Source organism: Hemibagrus wyckioides, linkage group LG09, assembly GCF_019097595.1.
Source record: "Hemibagrus wyckioides isolate EC202008001 linkage group LG09, SWU_Hwy_1.0, whole genome shotgun sequence".
Lineage (NCBI taxonomy): Eukaryota > Metazoa > Chordata > Actinopteri > Siluriformes > Bagridae > Hemibagrus > Hemibagrus wyckioides.
Genome location: NC_080718.1, coordinates 12,386,643 through 12,403,887, shown reverse-complemented (window position 1 = coordinate 12,403,887; position 17,245 = coordinate 12,386,643). Strand labels below are relative to the sequence as shown.

General features: G+C 38.2%; 1 protein-coding gene across 3 annotated transcripts in view; it reads left to right on the top strand.

Moving 5' to 3' along the window:
* The window catches only part of nhsl1a (NHS-like 1a), a 55,011-nt gene that overhangs the window by 10,851 nt on the left and 26,915 nt on the right, over positions 1-17,245 (top strand). The window contains exon 1 of one of the 3 annotated variants that reach the window (XM_058398672.1): positions 4,685-5,296. The exons of 1 other annotated variant lie outside the window; for it this stretch is intronic. In XM_058398672.1, coding sequence (XP_058254655.1) covers positions 5,083-5,296 — 214 coding nt within the window. In that variant the 5' untranslated portion in view covers positions 4,685-5,082. Of the gene's footprint in view, positions 1-4,684; positions 5,297-9,191; positions 9,349-17,245 lie in introns of those variants that run through there. One more of the 3 variants, XM_058398674.1, reaches the window with a different exon arrangement.

Below are 17,245 nucleotides of genomic sequence, written 5' to 3'. Positions count from 1 at the left end.
GGTGCAGTAATAACTCTGTGGGGCTAAGTGGGGCAGTGGGCACGCTGCACTGTGATCTGGAAAGGTGACCAAATCAATGGATCGTCAGCTTATATATGGCAAATAGCAATTTTAAATAAATGTGTGGTTACTGAAAAGATGCAATTTCACTGGAATATAAAATTTGTTGTTAAAAAGCTGTCATTTCCAGGGGTCATCCATCTGCCCGTGTGGATGCATCAATACTGTTATTGATATCTGACAGATTTGTTAAATCTACCTTAAAGCATATGTTACATATTATTTTTCAAGGCCTTGATAAAAGTTTGAAATGATTGTGTTTTGTGATGTCCCAAGTTCCCTGTTGCAGAGCAGATGTTGGAGTCACGAGTCCATGCTCTGTCCCATTGTGAAGACTTTATCTTGATAGAAATCAGATCAGGTCAGCGTGCTGCAAAAGTCTTCCTTTAAAACCTATTTTCACTTTTGCAAGATGGATAAATCTTTCATTTCTGCCGCAATGTATAATATATGTCTCCTGGATTGAGGTGTGAGAGAGTGAAAAGGGGAAAAGAGCCGTTTAATGTCTTAGTCATATCAAAGTTCACCACTAGTGCTCAGATCTCTGGTCAGGGCTTGGCTAAAAAGGAAAATATATGGCGCAGCATTAGGCATGCTAAATTTACACAAGCTGAAACAGGATGTTGTTATTTGAGACCAATTCTTGGCCTTAGCTTTGCTAAAGCAAAACCACTAAAAAGTCAGTCTGATGACAACATGATTACAACTTCTGTAGTAGACATGCATGGAGTTGACAGCACAGGTGAAGAGGGCAGTGTGGGGGGTGAAAGGTCAACTGCGGTCATTGTTCATGCTTCAGCAGCTTCAGAACTCAGATTCCCAACCCTATTAGCGATGTAACTCCACATGACCACACCACATGGGGTAGAAAAGTGGCTCTGTTGATTTCATCAGCATATCTTTCTTCATGTGTTCATGTTTAATTCGAATAAACATCTGAAAACAGAGAGATCAAGGAGTGTTTGTAATGGCGAGTGTGTGTTTGAAAACTCACACATGAGATTATACAGAAACGCCCACAATAATTATTTGGAATGTGAGAAAGTGAAAGGGAATAAGGATTTTGTCTTGTTATTTGGGTGGGTCTGATTTAGCACATGGCCAAAAAAACAGTTCATGCTTTTTCTGAATATTGTATTTCTAATAGTTCTAATTTTTTCTAGCTCAACTCTCTGTGCAGATTTCTAACAACAAGCACACTGCCAAAGTCATCCAAAATTACTAGCAAGATTTGACATTTTTAGATCAAAATAGACTTTGAGCTTTCTACACATTTGAAAATAATAAAATCTGAAATTGAATTGCATTGTGGATTATGGTACGGTGTTTCCCCTTGGCACTTAGTCTTTGCTGTGGTTAGAAGCAAGTTAGAATTTGTACTTAATTCTAATAGACGCTTTCTCTTTTGGGAGTCCCATGAGAGACATGAAAACCCAAACATGTCATCTGAAATCATTGCTGCTTAATTTCCTCTATAAAGCACTGCTTCACTGCAGGAAATTCAGGGGTTTTCCTTCTTATCCATGAAAGAAACAAATCAGGTCAGGGAGAAAATAGTGCACTAGTGGATAAATAAACATTCAGGTAACTTCATGCATCTGATAAGGGTTTTTATTTATTTAATTATTGTTTTTTTGATTAGCTCTTGCACTTTATCATTTCATTATGATACTGAATAATGTTTAGAGATCATTAAAAGACTTCAGCTATAAAGAAAAAAAAAATATATATATATATATAGAGAGAGAGAGTTCATAAAACAAAAGGGGTAAAGTGTCCAGTCTTATTCAGAAAAAATGGACTTGTGTGAGTGCAGCTTTTTATTTCAGACAAGCAGAAGCCACACCTGAGTCTAGTGAAAGCCAAGAGCAACTGCTTAAACAGGTGGAATCAGGTGTGATGACCACTGCTTGAGTGTAATAAAAACCTGCAAACTCCTCTGTTTTAAATTATTTGTAGAATTTCAGTTTTCCTTCTAACTTAAAGGATGATGGTTCTGCACTGCCATCTGGTGGATAAAATTGTAACAACACACTAAAATGCTGAAGAGGATAATTTATGGTTATTTCAGATGGAGTGATGCCTAAACCTGCTCTGAGATGCATTTCAGCTTTATTAATAATATGATATAACCTTGAAACCTTCACTTATGTAGCAAGCAAAAGGAAAAGTGTGATTATCAGTGTGTGAGAATTTCCAAGTTAAGTTGTCTTTATTTGTCACATATACATTACGGCACAGTGAAATTCTTTCTTTGCATTTCCCATCCTTGGAAGGTGGGGTCAGAGCACAGGGTCAGTCATGATGCAGTGCCCCTGGAGCAGGGGGGGTTTGGGGCCTTGCTCAAGGGCCCGAAAGTGGCAGCTTTGCGGTGCTGGGGCTTAAACCCTGCTCTTCAATCAACAACCCAGAGCTACCACCACCCCAAAGGGCTATTTAGCTCTAGGGGAACATTTAATCCTTTTTTTCTGGCAAATCGACTTATGGAACATTTTCAATCTGTATAAACAAATGAATTATTTTATTGCCACAAGTCTGATATCAAATTAGTCAGGACACTGTTTCAGATGATTATGAACAAGCACTTAAGGCATTTTGATATCACGTGGACTTGATGTCGCCATATACTTTGAATATATAAGCATTTGTATGGGAAAAAAGTATAAGAATAATAAAATAATTTTTAAAAATGATAAAAATATAATAATAATAATAATAACAATAATAACAATAATAATAATAATAATAATAATAATAATAATAATAATAATAAAAGCCACAGTTGGATCACAGGGACTTATGTTAAACATCACTTTATTATTATAACGTGAAAGGTGATTTTAGAACTTTAGAACTTTTTTTGTTACATTTCCACTGCCTTTTATTTTAGTCTACACCCTGTATACATGGCTAAATGATTTTGTATCATTTTAATAATATTCAATTCATTTTATCATTTATCATTATATCATTTTATAATATTCATTCATACTGGGAATTTTTAAATAAAGTGCACTGCTCCAGATGCCCTAGGTAGATGCAATAGGAAATCTACCATATTAAAAACTAATGTTCCCCTGGAGCGAGAATTCCTTACCTCATAGAGAATAACATGACACAGCTGGAAGCCTGATCCCTGATCTGCAATCCTGCTGCAAATTCTTTACTTCATTGAGGTTGTAACTATATAGCTGGCATTATAAACAAAAGATGAAGATTTTGAATCACTCTTGTCCTGACTAAGAGAATTAATGAGCTGTTTAAAAAACTTAAATGTTACTTTGTACTTATTCTATGTACATTCTACAATTTTAACCAAGTATCTCTTGTTGTTTAGGATAAATGAGAAAGTACGGCTAAGCCTATTAGCTTTCAATGACACCAAGACATCAGTATGCCATTTTTATTGTTGGCATCAACTGATTATTTGCTTCTTGCAAATGTCTACAAGTGGATAAATCTGCTGGAAGCAAGAACATCAGCACCAGCAATGATTGGAAGGAAAATATATTACAGTGTTATGATAAAGTGAGGGTGGGGCTGATTTCTTTCTACCCCAGGCTGTAGAATCAAGCAGCTTATCAGTGACAGTCATGTCAGTACACAGAGTGAAACACTTACTAGATTTGGTCGTGATTTGGGCTAATAGTTTCCAGTCCACTTTACTGATACATCTGTATCCCTCCGTCAGCAGTGATTGAGAAGACACATGGGAAATACAGTCGTGGGTGTATTGAATGTGAACCAGGTGGATTTATTTGCTTCTTCCCTCACAGTGACTTTGAAGGACATTTAGACGAGGAAAGCATACTCAGTCAAAATATACAATCAATGTAGAAATCCCGCAAAAATACAGAGAACAGATTTGTTAGTTTAGCAAGTTTTTTGTTGTTTATACAAAAGAACCACAACATTTCTGTTTACTAATGGTATTAAGCAAGTAGGACATGACAGACTGGTAGCACTGCAGAATCAGGGATACAGCTGTATCTCTGTGTTTAGGTGTGTGTAATCGTTTGCCCAACATTATTCTTATAATGCATTATTCAATACTAATCATTTCATTCTTGAGCTATTTATAGATATTCAGTTTTAGGCCTTCAGGCTAATATCATAGCCAAGTATTAGCTATGTTACTAAATTATATGCCAAATGTCTATATTGAGATCTGAGCTCTACACCTTCTGTTGTTTTTAATAAATGAAATATTATGAGTTTAATATTAGGCTTGCAGGAATAGGAAGTGCACTTTAAACTAGCAGAAAGCTAAACAATAGGTACAATAAGCCGGTGTGCCTTTGTCCCAGTCATCTTTAATTCACTTTAAAGCACTTAATCTATTTATAGCCTGTACAGGGGCTGTGGTGAAGTATGACCTTTTGCAGATTAGAGAGAGAGAGAGAGAGAGAGAGAGAGAGACTAAGGCAGAGAAAGCTGTCTGTTACACACTGTGTTGCCTTTTCCACTGTTTTTTTTTTTTTCGACTATGTGCTTCCTGTCTAGATGAATCAGCTATGAACACTGATTGGTTGGCAAGTTTGAGGAAAGGCCTCATCTTTCATAGTTTCTCTGTCTCCATTGTCATATGGACACCTGTTGGGAGAGAGAGGACATGAAGAAACTGTTGGCGTCAGGAAGGTGGGATCTAAAGACCAAACTCACACACAAAAAAATCACAGCATTGGCTTTCTGTGGGAGGCATATTTATACACACTCCAGCCAGATGAACAAGGAAGACGAAGAAGTCATCTGATGTTTTCACAAATCTCTAGTGACTTTAGCGAGGACAAAACCCAGCAAAAGTGCTCTACCACAGTGGAGTTGCTACCGTTGCCTGTGGATATGAGTATGGACTTTTAAACATCATGCATGTGAGCAAAGGGACATAAGGTCTCCGAAGTCTATCATCTGCTCTTTTTTGCCGTTTCTTGTCTCTGTATCCATATGTAAGCCTTAATAAGTCTTAGCAGAGCACTTAACAGACTGAACCTTTTTTTTTTTTGAGCTCTTTGAATTGTTGAAATGTTAAGGGGAAAGCCAAGTGTTTGGCCAATAAGAAGAAACTCAAGTTCACTGAATTTCTGCAGGACCGATGCAAAAACTCCTTTCCTCCACCAATCCCTCAACAAGTCCTCACTATTCCAGTGGTCTGGACAAACCTTCATGTGTTCCACTGATCAACTGGGAACTCAAGAGGATTTTGATGAATGGTTATACACACCCTTTCATGACAGAGGTAAGAAGTTTGTCTCAAAAAATCATGTTTGACTGCGATGTCTGACTTTTGTCACAGTCATAGTATGGAATTTTCTGGCATAATTATTACACATGCAAGAAATTATCTGAAACTATATCATTCTCCTAAATGTCATATATATAATAGGCAAGAGATGATACATGATATATACAGTACATGGCAGAAATGTGCAAAGGTATAATCTTACATTTGTGTATGCTTGCACCTTCAGTTTTTAGTCATTTAATTTATAGCATGAGCATCTAGTATACTGGGTTTCACAGATGTTCACAGATGTTTCTGTTTCATGTAAGTAGCAAAGTGGGCAAATGGTGTGGGTTAATATGTCACTTGTTAAAACCAAATTTTGTTTAACTTGTAAGCAAGTTATTAGGTTTTAGCTTTACAGCTGCATCTAACCTATTTCGTAACCTCTATAAAAAGCTTTTGGATCCTGTTAGACTATTCACCGCCCCCATAGCATTCACGCCAACACATTTTTTCTTGACACATCTGTTACAACTTATTATAACTGCTATAACAGATGTCATACACTGTCTTCCTCAAATCAGTTTTGGAGACTAGAATGATCATGACCTAATACACACACAGTGCATTCAACATTTAACTTTATTAAATGTAATAGATAAGTGGTAAACTATTGGTATTGTTTTCTTTTTTGCATTTAAAAGCTATTAGGGTGCAAACATTTTATACTCATCTGCACACAAAATTAAAAAAAAACTAACCAGCCTCCTACATAACGCTGGAATTTAGTCTTCTGTAGCAGCCAGATGTGACCCTTTGTTCTGTTCTTTTAACTGTAGACAAACTGCATTGTCTATAGTATCTGTAGGTATGTATATACAGGGGTTGGACGATGAAAATGAAACACTGGCCAATTTAGTGTTGGAGGTTTCATGGCTAAATTTGACCAGCCTAGTGGCCAATCTTCATTGATTGCACATTCCACCAGTAAGAGCAGAGTGTGAAGGTTTAATTAGCAGAGTAATAGCACAGTTTTGCTTAAAATATTGCAATGCACACAACATTATGGGTGACATATCAGAGTTCAAAAGAGGACAAATTGTTGGTGCACGTCTCGCTGGCGCATCTGTGACTAAGACAGCAAGTCTTTGTGATGTATCAAGAGCCACGGTATCCAGGGTAATGTCAGCATACCACCAAGAAGGACGAACCACATCCAACAGGAGTAACTGTGGACGCAAGAGGAAGCTGTCTGAAAGGGATGTCCGGGTGTTAACCCGGATTGTATCCAAAAAAACATAAAACCACAGCTGCCCAACTCACTGCAGAATTAAATGTGCACCTCAACTCTCCTGTTTCCACCAAAACTGTCCGTCGGGAGCTCCACAGGGTCAATGTACATGGCCGAGCTGCTATAGCCAAACCTTTGGTCACTCATGCCAATGCCAAACGTCGGTTTCAATAGTGCCAGCAGCGAAAATCTTGGGCTCTGGACAATGTGAAACATGTATTGTTCTCTGATGAGTCCACCTTCACCGTCTTTCCCACATCCGGGAGAGTTACGGTGTGGAGAAGCCCCAAAGAAGCGTACCACCCAGACTGTTGCATGCCCAGAGTGAAGCATGGGGGTGGATCAGTGATGGTTTGGGCTGCAATATCATGGCATTCCCTAGGCCCAATACTTGTGCTAGATGGGCGCGTCACTGCCAAGGACTACCGAACCATTCTGGAGGACCATGTGCACCCAATGGTTCAAACATTGTATCCTGAAGGCGGTGCCGTGTATCAGGATGATAATGCACCAATACGCACAGCAAGACTGGTGACAGAGTGGTTTGATGAACATGAAAGTGAAGTTGAACATCTCCCATGGCCTGCACAGTCACTAGATCTAAATATTATTGTGCCACTTTGGGGTGTTTTGGAGGAGCGAGTCAGGAAACGTTTTCCTCCACCAGCATCACGTAGTGACCTGGCCACTATTCTGCAAGAAGAATGGCTCAAAATCCCTCTGGCCACTGTGCAGGACTTGTATCTGTCATTCCCAAGACGAATTGATGCTGTATTGGCCGCAAAAGGGGGCCCTACACCATACTAATGAATTATTGTGGTCTAAAACCAGGCATTTCAGTTTCATTGTCCAACCCCTGTATGTATATATGGGAATGTACTGTATGTTCAAACACCAATTATATGTTACATATGTCTGTATCACAAAAATAGATTTCAGAAAAATTATATACTATAGAGAAAATTATACTATACTGTACTATACTATACTGTACTATTCTGTACAATACTATAGTATACTTCTATATTATACACTGACCAGGCATAACATTATGACCACCTGCCTAATGTTGTGTTGGTCCCCCTTTTGCTGCACTGTGTATTCTGACACCTTTCTATCAGAACCAGCATTAACTTCTTCAGCAGTTTGAGTAATAGTAGCTCATCTGTTGGATCAGATCACACGGGCCAGCCTTCGCTCCCCACGTTCATCAATGAGCCTTGGCCGCTGGTTCACCACTGTTCATTCTTTGGACCACTTTTGATAGATACTGACCACTGCAGACCGGGAACACATCACAAAGAGGTGCAGTTTTGGAGATGCACTGATCCAGTCGTCTAGCCATCACAATTTGGCCCTTGTCAAACTCACTCAAATCCTTACACTTGCCCATTTTTCCTGCTTCTAACACATCAACTTTAAGGAAAAAAAAACACTTGCTGCCTAATATATCCCACCCACTAACAGGTGCCATGATGAGGAGATAATCAGTGTTCTTCACTTCACCTGTCACTGCTCATAATGTTATGCCTGATCTGTGTATTTTAGTATCTGTGCTATACTGTAATATTCTGCACTATACTATACTGTACTGTACTATGCTGTGCTATATATGCATTTGTATGTTGAAGTACAATGTATATATTGAACTTTTAGATTTTTCATAGTGTTTTAATGTATTTTTTTTCGTTGTTTTTAGGTAGTTATGTTGATGTTCTTGTTAATACTATACAGTAAAGCCAAAGACAATCCACCTTGGGGACTAAGTAACTAATTAACTGAAATCATTTTTGACAGTCATATGTCAGTCATGATGTTATAGGAATGGTGTTATAATGGTGTTATATATGGTGACGTACAGTGACATATAATTCACAAGCAGCCAAGACCGCAGGGTACTTCAAGTTTAATTTGTGAAAACTTGAGTTCAATGACAATTAGATGTGGAGAGATGAAATAGTTTCATGTGACTTTTCATGTGATTTTACACTGCTTTCATGTTTTACAATGTATTCTTACACACTGTATGTTTGAATGAATTTATACTAAAGGTCTTGAAAGCAGATTTTTTGTGGGATTTTCATTTTTAGAAACAAAGTTGTGAGATTTCACTACCTCACTGTGAGTGAAAATCCTTATTTGGGATCTGAATTGGCAGCCTAAAATATCCCCTTCTGCATTTTGCACTTCCTTCTATTTGTATGTTTATTTTACTTGCAAGTGGTGACAGCCTGGGATAGTTCTCTTCTGGTCAGCTTTTTGATAACAATTGAGTCTAGGGGATTTGCCTATTTTTGTCAGATGACCTCTCACTGCCAAGCAGAAAACAATCAATCGAGCTGCAGCTGGAGGTAAAGTTAAGCAAAAAGGAACTCTGACCACATTTCTGTAATGCCCTGTCTTTCTCTCTCATTTTTCTTTCTTTCTCCACCTCTGTCTTTCTCTCTTCGTTTGTATAGCTATAGGAGTCTGTACTGTGCGAGTACAGTAGTATGTATGACAAGCTTGAATAACACTGCCATAGCGCTTAGCAGAGTTTGGATGACTGCCACAGGAGTGAGCAGCAGTGTGTGCGTGTGTGTGTGCAAAAGAAGACCAGGGAGGGGGTTAAAGCCTGTATCTGTGTGAGTGTGTGCTGGGACGAGAGAGGGAGTTTCTTAAGCTGGGACACCAGGCTGTATGAGGGCAGCGCTCTCTGAAAAACTCTGACACACTGGTAAAACACTCAAACGCCCACACAGAGCTGGAGTGGAGACCATGTTCTGTCTGAGAGGTAAGACTCGTTCTTTTAGAAGGAAAAACGGGAGACAGAGAAAGAGAGTAGGAGATGGACTGCTGAACTTGCAGCAGAAAGTTGAGGGAGGAGGACAAAAGAGAGCAGCGCTCAGCTGTACTTGGGCTGCAGTGTTCGGTTTCAAAGTGCTCCCTGCTTCGTTCTACTCTGCTTCCTTTGTTTTCTCGGGAGGAAACCAAGCTAACGGGCTACTAAGGGAGAGATGGGGGAATAAGTGACAGGAGTTTAAGTTTTGCCAGGACAGAAGAGTCTCCAGCTGTTTAAAGGGGAAAGAGATTGTTGTCCTTTGTGTAAGCGTTTCCCTGAGTTTCAGAGAACTTCAATCACAGTGCATGCTGTTGCTGTTGTTCTTGCAGCTTGCAAGAAAGCCATCGAATGGCAAAGGTTATTTTTGTAGATTTATGGCATGCAACTGTGCAATGCATATTTATTTCAGTTCTTCTCTTGGCGAAATTTATGGAGAAGCTCAAATTTTTCCTTCAGTTGTTGGTGATGAGCTCAGGTGGCCTTTTGTATTTAGCCTGTATTCTCTCTCTCTCTCTCTCTCTTTCTTCCTTTCTCTGCCCCAATATCATGTGACCTTTTCACCATGCACAGTCCCTCATGATGTCAGATAGAAGTAATCTGCTCAGCACCATGACCTGGATTCCTGGAGCTCAGTCACCTCTCATTGTCTAGTGTAACGTTTTGAAGCCAGAATTCCCTTTAAATGTGTACAGTAATATTTTATCTATTTAATAGATCCACATATCCTTCTGTTTCTGAACTTTCCATTGACAAATCACATTAGGTCCAAGTTGTTTTTATTTTACTTTTTACTGGAGTTTGGATTAAACCATTCAGGGACCATTAAAACAGGCTAATGACTATAAGAAAGCAATAATAAACAATCATTTTGATAATGGTGGGTTGTGATTTCCACTGCTGTAACTAATAAAAACTATACTTCACAGACTCCTGTCCCCCTGCTTTGAGAACCAGTGTTAGCTCATGTATTAACCACATGTTTACATTTTATATGTAATGTAATATCTCAGTAGTATAGTATTTGGCTTAGTGTACTCTTTTAAGCCCTTAAATCTGAATAGCCCCATTGCATAAGAAGTCTGTAAGAATTACAAAGGAAATTTTATTTAATTTCATTTCATTTCAAGTATTATTTTATTTTTTAGAAATTGAACATGACATTGCCAGTCAGTAAACTCTATCCCTAATATATATCCAAGAACAAAATATTAAAACACAAATAGACTACATCCAGAGTTTTATCTGTCATGATATACACAGAGCTACCTCAGTATAATCTGCATTATCTTTATGTGCACAGTATATCAGTACATTTGCCACGATTCAGCTACAGACTTTTGTATAGTGTACAGATACAATGATTTGTAGATAACTGTAATTGTCTGTCCTTTATTTGCTAAGATCGAGTGCAGCAAATATTAGCTTTTATCAGAAATGAGGGTGCCTGGATGTTACGAGGGAGCAGCTGTACAGGTTAGAACAGGTTTTAAAGAGACGCTTCAAAACAAGCCAATCATAAGAACCTTCCCTGCCAACCATCACCATCACCACCACACCTCCTTTACTAAAAATAGTGTGGTTTTGAGATGCTCGTGTCAACCCAGCTATAATCAGACAAGCCAGAGGCATCAGTGCAGATGGTTATTTCCATAAAGCATGTTTTAAGAATGAACTTGTTATCAATAGGGCAGTATATGTGTGCAAATGTGTGCAGAAACCCCCTGGCTCTAACTTGACTTGCACCTTTGGAAGCTGTTGCATGGTAAATGAGGGAGAGTCAAGGTCAAAGACATCTTTAATGAGCAGGAAACTGCATCTGGTTTTCACCTGTCCTCTTTTCTGGAACAGACAGATCAACAATGTGGCTTCAGTCAGGGCAGGAGATAGTTCTTGTGGGAGGCAGGAGGGTGAAATGTTTAAAGTTTTCCTAATAAATTAAATTGATAGACCTAGAAAAGCCAACACACACACCGAACCCAGCAAAAACAAAACAGTGGTAACTCATTGTTTTAGGCTATTCATTTATCATTTCTTTCTTCCCAATTTGACAAATGCTACACATTTCAGTTTTCTTCTTCCAGTATGACATTGAAGTAATTGGGAAATAGATCCTAACAGTTTTAACCAGGTTTAACAGTTTCTCCTTTTTAACACAGGCCAAAAGATTTGGAGTTTTGGAGTGTCCATGTTCAGCATTGACCTTCTTTGTCGTGTCACACTCCACAGTGGTGGTTAATGGCTTATATGAAAGAAGACACTGAAGGATTTAGGGATTTGTAGTTGTTTGGGAGTATTTCTGATTTTTCTTTTCTGTAGCATTGGGGCATAGATCATAGATAAAAAAAGGTTAGGGTTTTTTTTTCCCACAAAAATGTTTCTATATTCAAAGTAAATGGTGATATTAAACCCATTTTTGCTCTCTGGGATGCCCCAAGAGCATATACAATGTGAAGGTGTTATCATCAGGCACTGAGTTTATCCCAATAGAGGTGAATACATCTCACACTGAAAGCCAACTAATTTTACATCAGACTTGTGGCCATGAAATAATACTTTTGCTTATACTGATAAGTCAATTTCCATTCCGCCAGCAGAATGGAGCACCAGTATACTGGTAAAAAATGGTTAAGAATTATTGGCACCTTTTGTTAAGATTAATTTTTATACATATATCCTTACAATCTTGTTCAAAAATCTATTTATTACCACAACTTATGGCCCAAATTTGTGTCTCTTAACTTCTCATGTAGTTTTTCTGCATATAACATGACTTGTGAAAATAATATCCATCTTGTATGTGTTGAAAGGCATATTAGTTTCCCATGGTGATGACAAAAATAATTTATACATGCACCAGCTCAGATTTTTGCCCTAGGGAAAAAGAGCATGGTTATAGTCAGCAGTAGTTACTGGAAGCTAAGAACTTTTTTAAAGAATGAAACAAAATACTATTATGTTATATACTATTATTATTTCCCCTTGGGGATCAATCCATCAATAGTCTGTGTATATCCCTCCAGTAAGGTATACCTATCAGTCTATACATTCATCCATCCATTTTGTAAGATAAAATTAGATTAAAATGGTTTCTTCAAATGCCCAAGTCAAACATTTAAATTATTAGGTGTAATATGGTATAAAACAATACTTTGTAAGTATATTTTGGCCCATGGTCCTGAAATGTGACCACACTACTGGAATTAAAGGTCATTTGAAATGTATAACATGTCTGCAGATATGTTGATTCAGTGTCAGATCCTCATGAACATGTAACCATACACAGAGACACACCCTGCACAGCTGCCTGGTGTGTGCAGACCCTCCCTAGCATTAATGGAATTTTGTATGTGATCTACTGAGGTTGAGACCTTCACTTTTACACACTCCCAGAGATCAGATGGAAAACAAAGGAAGGTCATTCTTCTTTATGATTAGAAGAAGAAGGAGGAAAGATAAAGAATGCAGTGGTTTAAGATGAAAACCTTTAATGGGGGTGATTACTCCTACCGTGTTAGGAATGTGGGCTATTTCCAATAAATAAATAGGATTGAATAGCTAGAGCTTGAATATGCTGGCTGATTTATTTCTATACTATGATGCTAGAAATTTGAAATCCATTCTCTGTCATAGTAAGTATTCTAGTAATATTTGAATCTTCTTGTTTAACCTTCTTATTCGTTAATGTGTGCCTTTTTCCACATCTAAGGCTGCCCTCCACATCTGGGTCAGGACAGCTATTTCTATACCGTTCCCAAAGATTTCTCAAGTATACGACAACCTTATCTTTTGAGCTAGTGCTTAAATGCTACCGTTGCTTTACTGTAAAATTCACAATCATCCCCCTTGGTACACCACAGATATGCATCAATGTCTGCTGTGCCACAGATCATTGTTCTAATAAAACTACTACTGAGAGGATTGAGAGCCACCAGAGTTTTAGCATTGGAATTGAAAGAATGCAACTTTTGGCTTAAAGCTTAAGTTCCATCGCTATGATAAGCCTTATTAAATAGCATGTCATTCTACCAGTATGGCACTGGCATTGGCTTGAGTGACTATATATAAACAAATATGTTGGCATGTTAAATATGTGCATGCTAATATTAATTGCGTTAATGGACCTTAGAGTAGTTGCAAATTACATATAAGAAGAGGGGTGCAGTTAGAGGTTAGCATGTTTGAGTTCTCCCCATGCTAACAGGGTTTCCTCTGGGTACTCTGGTTTCCTCTGCCAGTTCAAAGACATGCACTGCAGGCTGATTGGCATACCTAACTTGCCCATTCTGGGTGTCCCCGAACTCATGCCCCAATTCCCCTGGGAAAGGTTTCTTGTGACTGTATGTAGGATAAGTGGTAGAGAAAATGGATGGATGGATGGATGGAACAAAATGATGATAAGCCAGATATGGGGAAAAACTCATTATTTTATGCCAAGATGCAGTCACTAAGTTATCCACTAGAGGTCTTTCTCACATTATTTGGCAACAATGTCAGTAGCATATACGGATTAATGTACACAGATGGCCTAACATTGCATTTCATTGAAAAAGAAAAGTTTTTTTTTTTTGTCAATGAAACAATGCTGGGTATTCCAGGACATACAGTGAATAAACCAGAAACCTACTTGTTTAATTTCCTCATAGGAATGGCTGTACCCAAAGAATTGTATAATATCCAAAGGCACTATGAAACCAAATCATGGTAAACCATACAGCCAGTATACTGGGCTGATATGGACAAACAAGATAAACAAGCTAATTGCAGCTTTTGTATGCCAGATAAACAATTCTGCTGTGAAGGCTAGCAAATGTCAAATGGATAAATAGCAATTTGTTGAAGTATTGAGTAGGCCAGTTGCTTACACCAATTTAAATACACCTTATAAAACTAATAAGGAACATATAAAAAGGTGATTTTAATTAGTGTGTTCCCCAACACCAAATGCTTCAAAAGTTTATGACAGAAAATAAGACAGAAAGCTAATCATGAATGAGTGGAAGCAGTAATGAACCTCATAAGCACTATGTCTTGGGTGTCCACTGGTTTTGGTCCTGCAGGTGGTTCTGTTAGTATAAAGCTTCTTGGTCTATGGAAGCCATTGTTGCTCAATCCCAGCCTTTCAATCTTGATGATATGGTTGACTCACTACAGAATGTTCAAACCGCAGCCATCTGAGTCTATCTAGCATGACCTCTGGAGGCATTGTGCTCCCAGGACACCTTGTGGGAGAGCCTTTTCTCTATTCAAAGTCACTGGGTTGTGTTATTTAATGGGGTGTTCAGCTTGGTTGGTTATCTAAAGCTGACCAAAAATCTGTAGCCATTTAGAAATGTAAAAGTCTACAGCAAGTAAGGTTTTTCTGTATACACTGTTTCTGCAGTACCACCTAGTACTTTTCAAAACTTTAGAGATTTATTTAACCTGTTGATCTGCCTCATGCATTCTTTTTCAATACAAAGAAAACATTAAAGTTGAACAAGTATTGACATTAGAATAAGTGTGAGAATCTTGTTTAATAACACACTATTGTATCCATGGTAAAGGGTGCAGCAGCTGTGAAAACTAATATCTTTGCAGCCGTCAGGTCGTTAAAGGCTAAAATTGTCAGCCGGCTAAATGGCTTCAAGATGAACTGGACACAACAATGGCTTTCTCAGAAAAGCTCCTAAACTACAGTATTAAATACCCAGTGGTGTTAGCGGTTCACTGTTTGGAAGTGAGCTACTTGATAGTTTTTGCTTATGACGAGATGGAACTGGGTTGATGGAGGGAGGAAAGGGGAAACCTGGAAAAAGCTTTATTCCACTGAACAAAAAAAATATTGCTGAATGATACTTGTGAAATCGCTTTACCAGCCCAACCACAATTACATTACATTATAGCCACAAACTGTACTTGGACCTGTTTTGGGTTCACCAATGTACCAAAGCTGTTAGTGCAACTATATTTTCAAGTTATTTTAAGTGCCTTTAACATTAGCACAGATTTAACCTCTGGAAACAGTGCAATTTCTAGTGTCATCAATGGAGGTTTTATTTTTTTTTCTTCACTAGGCGACAGAAAAGACGTTTTGCCACTTTTAACTTTCAAGCTTGCTTCAAGAGAGTCAAACTGTTCTGCAAATTAAGCAGTGTGAGAAGAGAAGAGAAGAGAAGAGAAGAGAAGAGAAGAGAAGAGAAGAGAAGAGAAGAGAAGAGAAGAGACAGCTTTTGTGTAGCTTTTTGACAATATAACTGTTTCCATTAGTTACTAAAACTTAGTAGCTTACACTGCTTGAAACTCTTCACAATGAACACAGTGAGGGAGCAAGCACATGCCTAAAGCAGCTAAATATTATCATTGTTACCAAACATGCTTGGATTTGTTGGTGTTTAGCAATAATGTAATCACATTGTTTGTTCTGTGGAGTGGAGAGGACATAAGTGGTTTTGAGTTTGGCATCAGTGATGAAATTAGGATTTCGCTCCCCATGGTTTTGGCATGTTAGTGCTAGGTGGAGCACTCGAATTTCACTGTGGCAGACATCCATAGAGCTGAGCTTGAGGTTTGGATCAGTCCTTGGGTGGACCATAATCAGATCTTAGTGTGATGAAATGGCTGATTGCAATATTTCTGGCCGAGATGTGCAAATAAAGTGATATATGTTATAGGTTTGCTCATATTGTTCTTTTGTATGAGTGATCCTTCTGTGGAACACAGCTCATGGTCAGCAGTTCTCCAACTATCATTCAAGCCATGAAATTTATCTTGTTAGCTTTTGATTCTTACCACAACGATTCTGCATGTTCTGTGTGTGAGCATGTGTGTGTGTGTGTGTGAGTGTGTGTGTGTGTTCGTTCTCGTGATCCAAGATCCTTGGGGTTGCCACGTATATAGTTTTCACTGGACAGTCCAGTTTTCAGGGTGTCCAGTTTTAACTGTAATTTGATCACATGTTTTTGCAAAGTTCTGCAGTGAGAGAAAAACAAACAATAAATACTTGTTAATAAATTCTTTTTTTTAACAGATAATCTTAAAGAAAGCGGCCACAAGACACTTTGTCTGTCTAAAGTAATAAGAAAGCACAAGAATGGTCAAGAATAACATTCCAAAAAGAAGCAAAAAAAGAAAGAAATTCACACTGCCAGGTGGCAAGTTGCAAGTTTATTTGACATGTGCACAAAATGTTGAACATTGAAATGCTTATTGGTTAATGCTTGAGAATCAGGTACTCTAGTAAAAGTGGTAGCACTAATCTGCAAGGGGAAATGTGGTACAACAGGTATGTAGATAAAGTACAGATCCTACCTGTAGACTCTGGAATATGTGCAGTCGCATTATATTATGTGAACAAGAATACAAAAGTAATAAAGTAATTATTAGCTATGTGTAAAGTGTAATGTCTGTGCAGGCATCTGTAGATAAGAAGAGTGTTCACTTCCATGAGCTTTTTTTGAAGAATAAACCACCACTGATAGCAGCAAGGTCAAATACCATATAGCTGGAAGAACCTTTAAGGGGTGTGTCAAATGGAATACTGACCTTAAATATGTGGGGTGTCCGGGTTTGGCATGCTAAACAGGTGACAAGCCTTGGGGCACCACTTAGTGATCACCAGTAGGTGGAGTACATGCTCATTCTTTCTGGTACATCAAGAAACAAGAGGTTCACATATATGTGTTTGAGGAGGGGCTTATGTATAACTCCACAGGTTTGAGTTTAGCATCAGAGTTTAAGCACAAGGCTTAGCAAAAAAAGAATAAGTGCAGATAAACAAGTAAACTGAGTGAGGGTGATTGATGTATAAGACTTGAGACCAGTAGCAGTAATCGCTTACTCCAAGTTGACCATCTGCAGTGTGGGAGCCTCT